The 18,545-nt window shown below is 35.8% G+C and overlaps 3 protein-coding genes across 3 annotated transcripts in view; 2 read left to right on the forward strand and 1 right to left on the reverse strand.

Annotated features, from left to right (window-relative positions):
- The window catches only part of LOC106107315 (flotillin-2), a 164,263-nt gene that overhangs the window by 17,827 nt on the left and 127,891 nt on the right, over window positions 1-18,545 (reverse strand). The window lies entirely within an intron of this gene.
- Window positions 1,164-6,265, forward strand: LOC106107266 (glucose dehydrogenase [FAD, quinone]). Its single transcript, XM_013288050.1, has 5 exons — window positions 1,164-1,381; window positions 3,236-3,311; window positions 3,749-3,890; window positions 4,414-4,584; window positions 4,688-6,265. Exons 2-5 carry the CDS (start codon window positions 3,243-3,245, stop codon window positions 6,196-6,198), a joined length of 1,893 nt encoding a protein of 630 aa, XP_013143504.1. The 5' UTR covers window positions 1,164-1,381; window positions 3,236-3,242; the 3' UTR covers window positions 6,199-6,265.
- LOC106107290 (glucose dehydrogenase [FAD, quinone]-like) lies at window positions 13,685-16,916 on the forward strand. Its single transcript, XM_013288089.1, has 4 exons — window positions 13,685-14,089; window positions 14,250-14,420; window positions 14,772-14,902; window positions 15,081-16,916. The coding sequence occupies exons 2-4, from the start codon at window positions 14,261-14,263 to the stop codon at window positions 16,650-16,652; spliced, it is 1,863 nt and encodes a 620-aa protein (XP_013143543.1). The 5' UTR covers window positions 13,685-14,089; window positions 14,250-14,260; the 3' UTR covers window positions 16,653-16,916.

Raw genomic sequence — 18,545 nt, forward strand, 5'->3', positions numbered from 1 at the left:
ATATTAAATAAGGGGAAGGTATAAAAATTATACAAATCAATGAAAAAAGATGTATGACTGAACATATTACAGTGGTAGAGACCGCTTTAACATCTTCGCAAGGAGTCAGCTCGCCCGGTGTAATACCACGACCACGTAGAAGACAGGCAGACAGAAAGCAATTCCGCGTTTCGTCTAATGAGTGTGGTGCCGGAGGCCTAATTTTAGTCCCTTTCCCTTTCCATCCTTTTCTTATGAGGAAAGGATGGGAAGGTAAAGTGGATTTGATGGTGGAGGAGATACATAGCAAGGTGAAATGTCCTCTTTATGTGCGTGTCCTCCTCCGTCAATGAAGGGTAGGCAACGCATCTGCAATTGCGAATGTTTATGGGCAGCGGTCGGTTTAAATTTCGGTGGATTCAGGTGGCCACTTGCTCGTTTGCCACCTTATATTATACATTCCTTCTTATTCTAGTAAACATTACTTTAAACTTCAATATAGTTAAGTTCCAATAAAGAAAAAAAACTCTTTTACTTATTCTCTCTCTATTTACTTTCTCTTGAAATTACTTAAATAGAAATAAATTGCGAGACTCAAGACCGCTTTCTTTAAAAGTATTTCTATTAAAAAGATTCGAAATATAGAAATGCAAATAAACTATGACAAATACGACCGCACTCACGTTCAAAGAATCCATTAACGTAAGTTTACACTGCCGACACATCTTCACAAATACATATTGCCGTCTCTTTCTTATTCTTACGGAAAATAGAAATGACATTTTTTGAAAATATACATGTATGCATTATTGTGTGATCACACAAACTTGCAGGTAAGGCGGGGGTTAGGGGCAAACATGTGTCGCCCTTTTCTGTACAGCGCCCTGGGCGGACGCCCTACCGTGACGCCGACCCTTGTGGTAAGTCATATTAGGAATCTTTTAGTATGCATTTAGTAATTCAACATTGATTTCTTTACATTAAAAATGAATTCCTAATAAAAAGAAAACATTGTTACCAAATTCACTGTCCTAATTTAAAACTATACATTCCCATAAATCTAAAGGAGGTCAAAATGACGCACAAACTGGCATTCCTGACCTCCGTCACGCTTAACTCCAAAAAACAAGAAAGGATTCTCCCACCATTTCCTCAGCCTACGTAGTCGCAATCAGTCCGTCGAAGAAAGTGCTCGTTGACAAAACTATTCTCAAACCTGTCGATTCTAGAATGTACATTGAGTAAAGTGTCTTAAAAAGTGTTCACAGCATGTGTAGTGTTAGAATTGTTACTGTATAGATTTAGATCAGCAGTGAAAGTGTTAACAATGTTATATTCATCAACTCGACTGGAAGTGAATGTCGACTATCTGTGTTTTATTATGTGAAGTTTGTTTTTAGCGGTAAATTTCCTTTCTACTTAATAAATCTATGTAGTTTTACAAAAACATAAGTGTTAATGGCCGTCCTACCAATTTTTTTATTTTATTTAACTCTTGACAGAATAAATCTAATGTGATACTATATCTATGTGATAATATATAATATTATAAAACATAGTTAAAATACAATACAAACTGATAATGAAGAAGATAAAAACAAGTTATGCACAGAAATCAAAAAAGAATATGACAACATGTAACTAAATATATTGTCATATTCTTTATAAATTGTCTGATAACAATCCGACGTGTAAAATATGTGTTGAAAATACAGATTTTGTTACTTTATCCGACGGTGAAGTCATTTTTAAGCTATCTGAGCCTTTATCAGCCAGTAGTGGGACAGACGCTAATAGTTCAGTTATAATTAACTATAAAATTCTTTATAATTTTTTTAAAGCATTTGTCTTAACATATCTATGTATTTTCATAACACAATTAATACAAACTTTTTAAATCGACATTCACAATCAAAACACAGACGATTTAAATTAACAGAGCAAACATTTTGTACAAAGGAACAATTTTAGAAATAAATTGTATACCGCCTCACTCAGAGTCTATTAATCTTCACTTAAAGATATAAACCTACATACATTGTACATACTTCATCAGTTCGTATTATACCGGGTTTCTGAAGTTTCCATTTATTTTATCGTTATCTAATGATTCATTAGTGGTGACATAAGTTTCATTGGAGTAAAACTCATGTTACGTTCGGAAACTTTCATGAAATTATCGAACCAAATTAATGAAAGGTTAAACGTAGCTTGGAAACCGGGTATTATTCGTTTTAATATAATTTAGAAAGGGGAAATTTAAAAAGGGGATACTTGTTACATAACTGTACCTTTTAATTAAGGTTTTGTAAACGCATGATTCAACGTTATATAACACTAGTTAATTTCACCGGAACCGTTTAATATTCTGGATCGCGCACGAACACCGTAAGATATTGTGATATGCAGTGAAGCGAATTCACTTTCTAACAAATCATGGAACTTGAGAAAAGCATTTATCATTTAGTGAAACTGCATTCATATTTACAAACTGTTCACAAAGATAACCTTAATAATTCTAAACTTTCTAGATGCTTCCATTAAAAAAGTCGAATAACACAGGGAAAGAAAAGGTTGAATACTGAAAAGACATTAAATATGTAACACCATCTTAAACAAAGCAATGAACAAACCCTAAACTTCATTAAAATTAATAAATAAATAACATTTTGACGTTTGTCAGATTGCAAACGGCGCTTTGCAAAGCGAAGTGTTCAGTCTCAGTTTCAGATTCGTTTCAGAATATGGCCGTGAATGTTTCTCTTCAATATTGAATAATAATAAAATTATATTACTTAAACACATTATAATATATTTTGTTTATATCTAAGAGTGATTTAATATTACTCACCAGTTCACTCACTTATAGTCTTTGTCACTAATAATTACACAAAATCATTCAGCTAATATAATTGCTTCCACATTTTGAGGATGCTTTTTGTGTCTTAAAGTGAATGATCCTTTAACAAGTGGGACAGACCGTTATGTGGACGTGCCTCACTGCCCCTAATATCAACTAGCGGTGAACTTGACTGCGGTGTATGTTACAGAACAAGATACGAAATTACGTACAACTATTTAAATAAGTCAATAATTTGTAGAATCTTTTATTTTTCACAACAAAAATACAAAAGATTAACAAACAAAAAGTTTAAAGAGATAAAAACATATTCTAATTATTCATTTGATTTCATTTTGTGCGTAAATTTGTATTGTGTCCAAGTGGGTAGGAAATAAACGTCCTCGACTGTTTCAGAGCGAACATGAGTGCGATAATGAACGCGGCTGCTGACGTGATCACCGGCTCTGCCATTGCTGCCGCTGGCACTGAGGTAAATTATAACAGTAATAAATCTTAAGAGTGGATGGACACCTTTGACTAAACTGTCGCACAATTGTCGATTGTCAATTGTTTCGCAGTCAATTCAACTGTTTATTAGTAGTGTGCGCATATACACAAGCTCATAGGAATCAAAGCACGACTAAACAGTTGTGCGATAGTTCAATTAAAGGCTCTAATAATCCACAATAACTGAGCAATCATAGAACGAGACATCTCTCATCCAACAAAAATAAATCAAACATAAGTAAATTCACATAAAAAGTTGATGCCTCTGCATTAGTGCAGCTTTACAATTGATTCGTATTGATTCCCTTTGTGACAGTTAAATAAACCTGAATAGCACTTTACGTCACAAGAGGAATAGTAGACAATGTCTATAATCTTCAAAACACTCCATGTAAATAATCCTCCTAATTTAATCTCCAGGTGGCGTGGTTCATTCCAATGCTGGTGGCAGCAGTAGCATACTACCAATATGACCAGACAGACCCTGAGGGCAGGCCGGCTGACGTGAGCGATCACTTGCTGCCAGAATATGACTTCATAATCGTGGGAGCAGGGTCTGCCGGTCAGTAAGTATTTAATTAATAAGAATTAAAAGCGATATCTTAACAAATGCCATGACATTCTTTTATGAATATAAATGAAGTCGCCAATCATACTGTTGCGGCCGTGACGTCAGCAGCCGCCCCACCTGTGCCGCTGTCACACGTCGGCGACCCCCGGTGGCTCCCGCTGCGCTGCTGCACCCCGTCGTCGATGTACGATTGGTCTGTCGGTCGACGTCATACGCTAAATCACTAATTAAAATTAGACCGGCAGGCCAATCCTGGCATCCATGACGGGGTATATAAGACGATGACGCGTGTTCTTCTCTCTCTTTCGCTTCCGTTCTTCACCCGCTGTCGACACTATCGTCCCTTCACCTATCATTGTAAAGTGGCCGAAATAAACGTGTTATACGCAAAAAAGTTTAATTTATTCAAAGCAACATCTCAAACACATACTAATAAAACAATTGGAGATGTCTTTAAGTGGAGGCTTAATATTGATGGTGGTTAAAATATAAGACTACTTTTTCTATATCGCAGGTGCTGTACTCGCAAACAGACTTTCCGAAATCGGTCACTGGAAAGTCCTTTTATTAGAAGCCGGTGGAGATGAGACGGAGATATCGGATGTACCGCTCCTTGCGGGATATTTGCAGCTCAGTAAATTAGATTGGAAGTATAAAACTGAACCCCAAGGAACCTCTTGCTTAGGTACGAGTATTTAAATGACATTACTCACAACCCATTTCATTTTTTTTTCGGATTTTGAGCTAAAACTAGAGACAAAGTAACCAAGGTCTTCATTTTTTTACAGCAATGGAGGACGGGAGGTGCAATTGGCCGCGCGGAAAGGTCTTAGGAGGCAGTTCAGTACTAAACTACATGCTGTATCTACGAGGTAATAGAAAAGACTACGACAATTGGGAGGCTATGGGAAACAAAGGATGGAGTTACAAGGACGTATTGTATTACTTCAAGAAATCCGAGGACAATCAAAACCCTTACTTGACCCAAACGCCCTATCATAGTACAGGAGGGTATTTGACAGTCGCCGAGGCGCCTTATCACACGCCACTAGTATCTAGTTTCATAGAAGGTGGTTTAGAAATGGGATATTTAAATAGAGACATCAACGGTGAGAACCAAACGGGCTTTATGGTGGCCCAAGGGACAGTCCGTCGCGGAAGCCGATGTTCCACAGCAAAAGCTTTTCTCCGACCTGCAAAGGACCGTAACAATTTGCACATAGCGATGCATTCATTTGTGACAAAGGTTCTCATAGATCCACGAACTAAGATAGCCTTCGGTGTTGAATTTGTTCGTAATAAAATGGTACATCGTGTCAGAGCTCGCAAGGAGGTCATTTTATCAGCCGGGACAATAAACTCTGCACAATTACTAATGTTATCTGGTATCGGTCCGGCGGAGGAATTAAAAAAGCATAGGATTCCTATTATACAAAATCTGAGAGTTGGAAGAAATTTACAAGATCATATCGGTGCAGGCGGTTTAACATTTATGGTCAATAAGAAAATATCTATAGTAGAACATCGTCTACACACAGTCAGCACATTAATGGAGTATGCTGTCTTAGGTAAAGGACCTTTGACTATAATGGGTGGTGTAGAAGGCTTAGCTTTCGTTAATACAAAGTATGCGAACGCGTCAGACGATTTCCCTGATATAGAATTCCATTTCATATCAGGTTCCACAAACTCTGATGGCGGGGAGCAGTTACGTAAAGTTCACGGCCTCACTGATGAATTCTATGACGCAGTATTCCGTCCGATAAACAACATGGACGTGTGGAGCATAATCCCTATGCTGTTACGACCAAAGAGTAAAGGATTCATACAATTACGAAGCTCAAGCCCGTACGACTATCCTTATATCTACCCAAACTATTTGACTGATGATGGAGATGTTAAAACATTGATAGAGGGCGTTAAGATCGCTGTCGCCTTATCTAGAACCAAAGCGTTTCAAAGACATGGATCGGTATTGAACAAACACGTGTTTCCTGCATGTGCGGATTTACAAAGATATAGTGACGAATACTGGGAATGTATGATAAGGCAGTACACTTGTACGATATATCATCCAGTGGGTACTGCTAAAATGGGACCTTATTGGGACCCTGAAGCAGTGGTAGACCACGAGCTAAGAGTGTACGGGGTAAAAGGCTTACGCGTTATAGATGGGAGTATAATGCCGTCATTAGTCAGTGGTAATACAAATGCTCCCATCATTATGATCGGAGAGAAAGGTAGCGATATGATAAAGCAGTTCTGGCTTCGTAGAAGAATATCTAGATATTACGCCTGATGCATAAGATATGTAAATCAGTATTCAACAGTATTATGTAATAATCGATGTAAATAATTTATTTAATAGATTAAGTTATTTATTGTTGTGAAATTAGTTAAGGTTTTGTTGTAAAATGCATCCTTTACCCAATAAATGATAAAAAAATATGTTTCTTTCACATATAGATACACATGTGTGCAGTGGCTACGTGCGTCATGTAAAAATGAATTCAATTTTATACCCAATTAATAACAATAGCATAGAGTAATGCGAAACAGAGAAGTCACCGATTTAAAACCGCACATTTAGTAAAATTAGAAAAGAGTAAATTTTTCGTACCCAAAATATATAACTGTCAGGTAAACTTTGCTTCATTTGTAATGTCTAAAAGCCATATTTCAACGAAAGATTTGTATTTTGGTATGTATTGAAATAACTCAAAAACTACTGGGCCGATTAAAAAAATATCACCATTACAAAGTGACGCAATCACTGGGTAACATAGGCTTTCTTACTAATTTATGAATTCCATGCGGACGAAGTCGCGAGCAAAAACTATTTATAAATAATAAAAATTATAATTCATTACTCTGTACAAAAGTATAACTTGACCTGAAGCAAACAATAACTTGCTACACCGTAGAAATCTGCTGAATCAAATGTCATTCAATACTGACATACGAAATGCAAAATGATTCATTTGGACGTAGTACGTTTGGAAACATGTCCTCCCACACTCAATATTCCATAAAAACAGCTGTGTCTAGTACTAGAATATTATTCGGTCTTCTACCTGGCCTCGGAGCCATGATTTTACTCCGAATGGCTATACATTTGTATAGACCAGATATAGATGACGCAGAACATCGAGTCAGAGATTATCCGTTCGAAAATCTTTACGACTGCTATGATTTTATTATAATTGGTGCGGGATCAGCGGGTGCAGTGCTTGCAAATCGTCTATCAGAAAATTCAGATTGGAATATACTTCTACTTGAAGCAGGGCAGGATGAAAACGTTCTCGCTGATGTGCCAGCATTATTCCCCGCTTTACAGACATCAGCTATCGATTGGCAGTTCGTGACGGAACCAAGTGACAAATATTGTTTAAGCATGATTGACACAAGATGCAAATGGCCAAGAGGGAGAGTGCTTGGTGGTTCCAGTACACTAAACGCAATGCTGTACATAAGAGGTAACAAACGTGACTACGACAATTGGGCCAATATGGGCAACACCGGCTGGTCTTACGATGAAATTCTACAATATTTCTTGAAAGCAGAAGATATGAGGATACCAGAATTTCGAAATAATCCATATCACGGAGTAGGTGGTCCTATATCTGTAGAACATTTTGCATATGAACAACCTATAACACGGAAAATATTAGAAGCTTCCCAGCAATTAGGATATCAGATAATGGATGCTAATGGACCATCTCAAACCGGTTTTACACGTTCCCACGCAACATTACGTGACGGTCTACGATGTAGTACGGCCAAAGGTTACCTAAGACCCGTTTCAAAAAGGCTTAACCTTCATATCAGTGTTCACTCTTTAGTGGAAAAAATACTTATCGATGAAAACAGAAGAGCATACGGTGTGAAATTTGTGAAGCACGAACAAACGAAAATAATCAAAGCCAGTAGAGAGGTACTTCTTTCAGCTGGATCAATTCAATCTCCACAACTGTTGATGTTATCTGGTATCGGTGATAGAGAACATTTGAAGGAAGTCGGTATATACCCTATTGTAGATCTCCCTGGAGTGGGTAAGAATCTTCAAGATCACGTAGCGATAGGTGGTCATTCTTTCTTATTCGACAATCCATACAATAACGGAACGGATTACTGCTTTAATTTAAACTCAGTTTGGTCTGTTGGCAATCTTATCGATTTTGTAGTTAATAAAAAAGGTTCTTTATATAGCATGATGGAGGCAGAAGCAATGGCATTTGTCAACACGAAGTACCAGGATCCCGCGGAGGACTATCCTGACATTCAACTATTCATAGCCCCCACAGCAGATAATATGGACGGTGGACTATTTGGAAAACGAGCTAATGGATTGACAGATGAAACTTACGCCGAACTATACGAGGATGTTTTGTTTGAATCGTCATTTTCTATAGTTCCACTTTTACTCAGACCTAAAAGTAGAGGTTATATAAAATTAAAGGACAGTAATCCTTTCTCGCCCCCTCGGATATATGCGAACTATTTCGAGGATCCACAGGATTTAAAAATATTAGTAAGTATTGAAAGCATTATTCCCTTAGAAGACATATTCCAGTTAAATGAAAAAAAGAAATTCCTTATTATGAAGTAATTTATTTAACAAATAAAATAAATTCACTAGCGCATGTCCTACAAAGTGTGAATTTGTAAAAGTCACTATATACAGTGTTATAACATACCGTAACAAGAGTAGATAAATCTAAATAAAATAACTGACATCTATTATGCAGGCCAAAATAAATGCATTTGACTTACAAATAAGGCATCAACAACCCAGTATAATAATTACATCTAGTGCATACATATACTTTTATTCCTAACTCTATAAAACAAACTTATAAAAATTAATAGTTATTATTCATTTAAAATATGTTGCTATTACAGATAGAAGGTGCTCGTATAGTCCAAGCATTAGTACAACAGCCAGCCTTACAGACACTCAACGCGCGGCCCAATCCGCACCGGAACCCGGGCTGTGCCCAACACGAGCTTATGTCAGATGAACATCTAGAGTGCCAGGCGAGACATCACACACTCACCATCTACCATCCAGTTGGGACCTGCGCGATGGGCAGTGCTGTCAACCCTAATGCTGTTGTTGATCCAAGATTACGAGTACGTATAACAATTATTATCATTATCTGAAATAGCTGAGCGCTATAAAACCAGAATTGTAGACCACCACAATCCCTTGGTTGCAATCTTACCCAAATGTCTCTCAGGAGACTCAAAAGGACCACGATTATGAAACAAATAAGATCCGTTATGGTCCTCTTTAAAAGAAGTTTCGCGATAGAGAAAACATTCTGAAAAATTAATCGTTCCTCACATTTGCTTATAGTTTTACAAACTGATTCCAGATAAAACTGAATTAAAAAAATAATTATCTAAAAGTCATCGCATTTGTCCTGATTCTTAGATTATTTCGATTGTTTTTCGAAACAAGACAAATCGGTCGACAAATGTTAGCTATACTGGAACATAGAGATACATCTGTAGACATGTTTGGTTAGTTTTATGAATAAATATTAAAGAGTACATTTTAAACAATTTCAGGTATACGGAGTCAAAGGCCTAAGAGTAGTCGACGGTAGTATCATGCCTACAATCGTCAGCGGCAATACAAATGCTCCCATCATTATGATTGCAGAAAAGGCAGCAGATATGATTAAAGAAGATTGGATGCAAGGTATCGACATCATTCCTTGCGAACGCAAATACAAACAAAACGAAGAGGCAACAAAGAACGATTTACCAAAGAGGATTAGATTTCACCAACTCGGAACTCCAGATATTCTTAACGAAACATCTAGTCTATTTCCCCAACTATCTAAAGGCTTCCTTCCTACAAACACGAAGAATCAAAGATCAAACACAACCCTCCTAACTTTAAACAACGTTAGGAAAGAAACATTACTCCCTAATTCATATAATTCCATTAACCGATATCATAATTCTGATGTTACAAATACTTATGATCAAATAAATCCAAAGATATTACAATCATATTCTAGTAACATCCCACAATACGCTTTTAAACCTAATCCGTTTGGAAATACAAACATATTGAAACATCCAGTTCCTTCCCCTATTAGTCCATTTACCGAACTTACCGAACGAGCCAAAATCCGTCCATATTATGCAAGAAGACCTTTCAAACAAAGAAATTACCGACCAAGAGATCAGAAATCTTTCTACAATGTATTTAAACATCAAAACGTCCAACAAGGATCAAATGAAAATAAAAAGAAAATATATTTCAAGACTGAAGAAGTGATATCACCTAAAGGACGGAAAGAATGTAAAATTTGGTTGTATTATGATGGAATGAAATATAAAGTAACAATCTAGGATATTTGAAGCCGAATTAATTTAATAAAAATATAATTATTCCGCATACAATAAAGATATCGTATTATTTGTTAAGTTTCTTTGTCTTGAAACTGAGTAATAGATAATAAATACTGTGTTTTTGGTATTTTTATTTCTTGAGTTTAGTTAAGTAGAAGTACAAATTGACAAAAACAGTGTAATTCTCAGATTTGCAGTTTTCTTATAATTGATGTTTGTTCTTTTACACTTAGTAAGATGACATAATGTCTGAGCTACATTTGATACTAGAGAAATACTTTTATTAAGGACCCTAACTTGTATTGAATGCTAATACAAGAGAAGGCAATGTCCCACTACCTACAGTTTTTCGAATTAATTTATCTATAGTTATAAAGCAACAAAGACGAAATGTCCATTTAATAAATAACTTGAGTATTTTATGCATCGTTAAATCTTATAATAATACATCATTACGTGACTCTTAAATGCGGTGCAATTTACCATATTTTATATTAAGATCAACCGAACGCGACAAGCCGTAGTCTTTTAATGGAATTGTGAGTATTTTTGCAAACATCAATTTGTTTATAAATTTTAAGAAATAATAAAGCTTCAAGACTTACATGTAAGATTTATCTAGTTCATTGATCTATTTAAAGTAAAGAAGCCGTGAATTATGATTGTGTATGGGGTTGTTTATGACAGGTTGTGTGATGTGGGCGTGCGATCCGATCTTAGCCACAGAAGTGGTAAACAGCTACCAAGCAGTTGGGCCCCTGTTCGTGCAGACCCTGAAGAGTTTACTGGCAGCACAGTGTGCATTGGTGGGAGATCAAGTATGGCCACCTGATGCTGCAGAAGCGGTTCTTAATGGTAGCTATGAGCCATGTTTCACTTTACCAGTCGTAATAATTTCGTTTAATTGTACGAATTTTACCGGTTTAGATCCCAACTATGATTTCGTTGTGGTGGGAGCGGGATCAGCAGGCGCAGTAGTCGCCAATCGGCTCAGTGAGATACCAGAATGGAAGATATTACTAATAGAAGCAGGTGGGAATCCAAATCTGGCCACAGAGGTATGTATCTGAAGTACGAGGTCATTTTAAGTGTAACGATGCAAGCGGTCTTTAAATATAGAATGATATCAGCCACCAATAGAACCTTTATTTCACATTAATTATTGAAAGATATATTACTAAATTACATTAAGAAATAGTACAATTACTACGTATTTCAGATACCAGCCGCCATATGCAATAACATCAACAGTGTTGCAGATTGGGCATACAAACCACAACCACAAGAATCAGCCTGTAAAGGATATAAACATAACCGGTGCGCCTGGCCTCGCGGAAAAACTTTAGGAGGTAGCAGCAGTATCAATGCTATGTACTACGTTAGAGGAAATAAATTAGACTACGACGAATGGGCAGCTAATGGTAACACAGGTTGGAGTTATGAAGAAGTGTTGCCATATTTCATCAAAAGTGAGAACATTTCTACAATTTTAACAGAAGAACGGAAAATGTTTCATGGAAAGGGTGGTTATTTACACGTCAATAGGAAAGAATTTAGGCATCCAATAGAAGAAATGATATTGAATGGATTCAATGAAATCGGTGTAAAAGAAATAGATGATGCAAACGGCGCAAATCAGATAGGAGCCACCATATCTTATAACACTATCAAAGACGGCGTACGTTATAGCACTGCGAGGGCATTTTTAAGTGTTATTAAAGATAGGCAAAATTTACATGTATTAAAATATGCCTACGCTACAAAGATCTTGTTTCATCCTAGTACAAATAAAATGAAAGGAGTGTTAATAGAAAAAGATGGTAAAGAAATACAAGTCATTGCAAAAAAAGAGTTAATAATATCAGCTGGAGCTATTAACACTCCACAACTACTTCTTCTGTCGGGTATTGGTCCAAGAAAACATTTAGAAAGTTTGGATATTGAAGTGATAGCTGATCTACAAGTTGGTGAAAATTTACAAGATCATGTATTTTTTCCAATTTATTACAGTTCACCAACTAACCTAAGTCTTACGACATTTGATAAAATCGGGGAAGGGTTTTTAGATTACATGTTCAGTAATAAAGGAATGCTCTCGGATACCACACCTAGTAGAGTGATCGCTTTTCTCAACGCCTCTGATCCCGACGCAGTAAGTCCTGAAGTACAATATCATTTTCCAGTTTATACTCCTCGATTAAATAATTTCTTCGACATATATGGTTCGCATGGTCTCAAAGATGAGATACAGAAATCGTTTCAAGATATAAATGACAGTAATTTTTTAGTGGGTATTTTGAATACATTGCTGAAACCAAAATCAAAGGGTAGAATATTGCTTAAAAGTAAAAATCCAAACGAACATCCTCTTATATTTGCCAATTATTTTCAAGAGCCAGAAGACCTTCAAGTTCTGATAAAGAATGCAAGGAAATTTAGCTTAATGTTAGAAAGTACAGAAGCGTTTAAGGTTGGTAATTTTAAATTAGAATGGCTTGATTTAGAAGAGTGTAGAAGATTCGACAGGACATCAGATGAATTTTTAGAATGTTACGCTAGGGAAGTGACATTTTCCTTGTATCATCCTGTGGGAACAGCTAAAATGGGACCTGATGGCGATGAAACAGCAGTCGTAGATCCTGAACTGAGACTTCGTAAAGTAGACGGCGTCAGAGTAATAGATGCAAGTATCATGCCGTCTATTGTCAGTGGTAATACTAACGCTCCTACTATTATGATAGGCGAGAAAGGAGCGGTCATGATAAAGAATTTTTGGTTGGAGAAAAATTAAGTTAGAATTACTAAGGGTTTAAGCTTAATATATTTAATATAGCCCTATTAAATTTAGGAGCCTTGTTTAGGTAAAAAGGCGGATGTAAATTAAATGATAATAATACTGAAATAATCTAATCATTCAGTACGAAGGTTAAATTGTGGGGTAAAGGTAGAATTAAATTATTTTGCATTAAAAGGTTCTTATCTCAGCGACTACAATTGATTTAAGCAGCTGAGGAAGTGACTTAAGACAAGGTTATAATTATGGATACAATGTGTGTCCGCTTATTCTTCCTCTTTTTGTTTGATATGCCTTTACATCAGTAACAATTCTCTGTAGGCGTGTTTACAAGACAATTCATGTAGTTACTTATACAGTTTGTAGTCAATTAATGCGTGATGGTCGTTACATTCATAAGCCAATCAAGATCTAGACAAAAACTTGGTTCGTATGGAATCACGCTTACATAGATTAAAATTTTCCTTGACATCATTTTAAAGATGTCAAATGTAATTCAAATAGTTGTGCATAATCTAAAAGTATTTTTTCTAATTGTAGTAATTAGTGTATTGTTAGAGTTATATTGACTTAGGTTTAAATATGCGGGATGCTGTCGGTTATTTTATCAGATAAGAGGCAAACCCACACCTGACCGCTTGCTGTTAGAACATTGTCTATGATAAAAGATCCACATTAGATCGACAGACGCGTTATCTAACTATAGAAAACGCTCGTTTCAAAGAATATAAAGTTCTTGTATTGGCTACAAGCTAGAAGTTGCCATCGAAATTCCCCGCTTTATTGATTTTTGTTTAGAGAAGGCAATGTATTGATTATAACAATTTGACCGGAATGTTCCGTAATCCGTAAAATTTATAGATCTTAGATCTTAAATAGATAATCGCGATAACTTGATATTTTTTAATGCCCCGCTGATATCATCGATAAAGTATTATTTAGCAGTTCTGAAGTGCAGTGCAATTTAACATATTTAAAATCAGTCATCCCAAGGTAACGAAGTCATAGCCTGATAAAATCAATATCGGTAAGTATTTTCATTGCTTTTTATTTAATTTTAAATCGAATGAAAGTATGGACTAAGAAAGTCATCGGCGGCGGCATTGCACCATTGCCACATCGCTTGTGCAGCTCCAGTAAATTAAATGAGACCATTAAAAGTAGAATTTTCATGTATGTTGTGACAGATTTTATCAGCATGTGGGAGTGCGACCCGGTCTTATCCTCAGGAGTGGTGAGCAGTTACAACGCAGTCGGGCCCCTGTTCGTTCACACCTTGCAAAGTTTGCTGGCGGCGCAGTGTGCTTTGTCGGGTGATCAACTATGGCCATCTGATGCCGAGGAAGCTGTTATCCATGGTACATTCTTATTTTATATTGATCTACTGTCATGAGAGCAGGAAATCTTGACTCGCGGCGTCGAAACAGATTAGCAAATTCGTAAACAAATTGATTTGATTGTTTCAGCCAAATGATGCTTACTTATAGATGTTTCTCCGTATTTTAAATCTTACAAAGTAACCTATTCTGTTGCCTTTAAAACACCGGCAACCTTGTTCTAATGATAGTTCAATTTATAAAATGTCTATTCGAATGGCTAGTTTCTGTGGCCCTATTACACATCAATTATTATGACACAGTCTATCATCCGAGTTTAGAAAAATATTTACGATGCATAGAATCTTCTTTTAATTCTATTTATCAACACAGATCCTAACTACGACTTCATAGTGGTGGGAGCGGGTTCTGCAGGCGCGGTAGTCGCCAATCGGCTCAGTGAGATACCAGAATGGAAGATATTATTAATTGAAGCGGGTGGTAACCCTAACATGGCTACAGAGGTATATTTTTTAAGTCAACTCCGGTTAATGCTTTAAACAAAATTAATGTAACTAATTAATAAATTAAATGAAGACTATTCCATGTTTTGAATAACTTGAGTTTTCGACTATCCAGACTTCCTCTGTAGTATTCGTTTAACATGCAATTTAATATAGAACAAAACTTTGCGTTTTTCAGACTCCATCAGCTTTCTACAATAACATCAACAGCGTTGCGGATTGGGCCTACAAACCACAACCACAAGAATTAGCTTGCAGAGGATATAAACAAAAGCGGTGCGCCTGGCCTCGCGGAAAGACTTTAGGAGGCAGCAGCAGTATTAATGCATTGTACTACGTTAGAGGAAACAAATTAGACTACGATGGATGGGCAGCTAACGGTAACACAGGTTGGAGTTATGATGAAGTGTTGCCGTATTTTATTAAAAGTGAAAACTTTTCTTCAGTTTTAACCGAAGACAATATAAAATATCATGGAAAAGGGGGCTATTTACACGTCAATAGAAATGAAATTAAGCAACCAGTGGAAGAAATGATATTAAATGGATTTAATGAAATTGGCGTAAATGTAATTGATGATGCAAACGGCGCAAGACAGATGGGAGCCACCATATCTTACAATACCATCAAAGACGGCGTACGTCATAGTACAGCGAGGGCATTCCTAAGTGTAATTAAAGACAGAAAAAATTTACACGTATTAAAAAATGCCTATGTTACAAAGATTCTCTTTCATGCTAACACAAATAAAATGAAGGGAGTTTTAATACAAAAAGATGGGAAAGAAATAAAAGTTTTTGCAAAAAAAGAGTTAATAATATCAGCTGGATCTATTAACACTCCACAACTACTTCTTCTGTCGGGTATTGGTCCAAGAAAACATTTAGAAAGTTTGGATATTGAAGTGATAGCTGATCTACCGGTTGGTGAAAATTTACATGATCATCCATATTTCCCAATTTTTTATAGTTCTCCAACTAACCAAACCCTAATGACATTTTCGAATATAAGCAATAACTTCTTAGAATACATGTTTACTCATAAAGGCCAGTTTTCGGATATCACACCTAGCAGAGTTATTGCTTTTCTTAATGCCTCTGATCCTGACGCAGTAAGTCCTGAAGTACAATATCATTTTTCAGTCTACTCACCACGAGCTAGTAATTACGTCGACATTTTTGGTTTACATGGATTAAAAGATGATGTATCACAAAAGTTTAAAGATATAAACGACAAGAACTTTATAGTAGCTGTATTAAACGCATTACTAAATCCTAAGTCAAAGGGTAGAATATTGCTTAAAAGTAAAAATCCAAACGAACATCCTCTTATATATGCCAATTATTTTCAAGAGCCAGAAGACCTTCAAGTTCTGATGAACAATGCAAGAAAATTTAGCTTAATGTTAGAAAGTACAGAAGCGTTTAAGGTTGGTAATTTTAAATTAGAATGGCTTGATTTGGAAGAGTGTAGAAGATTCGACAAGACATCAGATGAATTTTTAGAATGTTACGCTAGGGAAGTGACATTTTCCTTGTACCATCCAGTGGGAACAGCTAAAATGGGACATGATGGCGATGAGACAGCAGTCGTAGATCCTGAACTGAGACTTCGTAAAGTAGACGGTGTCAGAGTGGTAGATGCAAGTATCATGCCGTCTGTTGTCAGTGGTAATACTAACGCTCCTACTATTATGATAGGTGAGAAAGGAGCGGACATGATAAAGACTTTCTGGTTGAAGAACAAATAATTTAACCCAACTGGAATTGACTTTACATACAATGTTTAAAAATTTTAGAAGCATAAGTTAATTTTAAGTTAAGAAACGTAATCCGTAATTAAATTGACATACATAAATAATAATTATTATAATATGTCACAAAAAACTGTTCGCCTATTTAAATTGTACGAGTATAATGTTCTGACCTATACTTATCCATAACTAGCTGTCCCCGTGCGGCCTCATCCGCTTGGAATTATGAAAATTTTATTTTACTGTTTACATTTGTCAAATTATCAATTACAAATGTCAAAATGACATGACATGATGACAACCTTGTTTCCTTGATGTTGTCTCTTTCCCACATTAGGGTTTTTATCCAAAATATTTACCCCCTAAGTTTAATGGTGTTAAAATATATAGCCTAAAGCGTAACGTAAGTGTAGGGCTTTTTATTAAATAAGGAATTATTAAAAACATGCTGTAATTGCTGACATCTTAGGCAACAAAGAAGTGTGTGTTTACGCTTAATTATAATAGTATAGATTGTACCTATACATAAGCGTGATTAAGAATAAAAAGCTATAATTGAAGAGTTAGAAAAAAATTACATTAAATACTTATACAAAACAAGAATTGTGAATCAGTCAGTGAACGGTAAAATCTGAGTTTCACGCACAGGGAATCAGTCCGCGTGTGTAACTTGTGTTAAGCGGTGTGTCAAATAATAGTGTAAAATCAAACAGTATTTTAATACATTTTTTAATCTATCTCGATTCCATGTGAAGCAGGGAAAGTAAATTGTTCATATATTTAACTTGTAAAATCTATAAATTGATAGACGTGCGTACATAGGAACGTGAACGTTGACACAGTAAGTTGGAGAGAAAAGAATTAAGGTAAAAAAACAATTTTCATTAGGAATTATTGTCAAATTATCAATAGGTGACCTTTGATAGTTTACAATCTCACTTTACCTTCCCATTCTGGGAGAAAATTCTCGACAAGTTATCAAAAGAATTGATGATATTCAAAAACAATCGGCGATCTGTAACATCCATTACATCCGCTGTTGTCTTTCAAAGACGAGAAATACTATATCTTACTAATCTCACTAGTATTATAAATGCGAAAGTTTAAATGGATGGATGATTGTAGTTTAAACTGCTAAACGGATCTCGACGAAATTTCGCAAAGATTTGGAGGATAGCCTGGAAAAACACATAGGCTACTCAATTTTATTTTTAATACCACGTAGACGCAGTTACGGGCAAAAGCTAGTATATGTATAAACTAATGTACCTTTGCGTTGCGAGATAAGTTTGTTAAATATTGTCAAATGATTTACACATTCCTGCACGTGAAGACTCTTCAATTTACACTTTACAAACTAAATTCTAAATCGGATTGCCTAGCATGCCCCTTTTGATACTTATTCATACGGAACATAAATATCAAACGCTTCCACTAAATTAAAAGTAAACCTCACAAAACAGAGAAATATATTCAACTGTTTTTTAAAAATAAACAAAAGAAAACATGTCTTGATATTAACACAAACCACAACAACTTTGCGAACACACTGATCGTCTAGTAACGTTTAAGTAAACGTGAGAGAAATAAACATTGTGTTAGCGTCTTTTATTTATAGAGAAGTGAACTTTGACCGACGGCGTCCACGCGGAATTTGAAAAACTTATGTGTTCTTCCATACAATGTTCAAACATCCATTTTAACATACAAATTCATAACAATAAGGGTCTGTCCATACAACGACAAATTGTAAATTGTCTGTTAACAATCCAACGTGTAAAATACATGATGGAAATATCGGATTTTGTTACCTTATCTGACAGTGATGTCATTTTTAAGCTATCCTCTATCCGGTGGTGGGACAGGCCCTAAGTATTTACGTTAATAGCG

The sequence above is a fragment of the Papilio polytes genome, unplaced genomic scaffold, assembly GCF_000836215.1.
Source record: "Papilio polytes unplaced genomic scaffold, Ppol_1.0 DF824269.1, whole genome shotgun sequence".
In the NCBI taxonomy this organism is placed as follows: Eukaryota; Metazoa; Arthropoda; class Insecta; order Lepidoptera; family Papilionidae; genus Papilio; species Papilio polytes.

Bases quoted from the DNA above. Each gene is read 5' to 3' on its own strand.
- LOC106107266 (XM_013288050.1), top strand. From the start codon at position 3,243: ATGAGTGCGATAATGAACGCGGCTGCTGACGTGATCACCGGCTCTGCC. The intron at 3,312-3,748 runs GTAAATTATAAC...TTTAATCTCCAG, and splicing joins TTGCTGCCGCTGGCACTGAG to GTGGCGTGGTTCATTCCAAT. The intron at 4,585-4,687 runs GTACGAGTATTT...ATTTTTTTACAG, and splicing joins CCAAGGAACCTCTTGCTTAG to CAATGGAGGACGGGAGGTGC.
- LOC106107290 (XM_013288089.1), top strand. From the start codon at position 14,261: ATGTGGGAGTGCGACCCGGTCTTATCCTCAGGAGTGGTGAGCAGTTAC. The intron at 14,421-14,771 runs GTACATTCTTAT...TTATCAACACAG, and splicing joins CGAGGAAGCTGTTATCCATG to ATCCTAACTACGACTTCATA. The intron at 14,903-15,080 runs GTATATTTTTTA...TGCGTTTTTCAG, and splicing joins ACCCTAACATGGCTACAGAG to ACTCCATCAGCTTTCTACAA.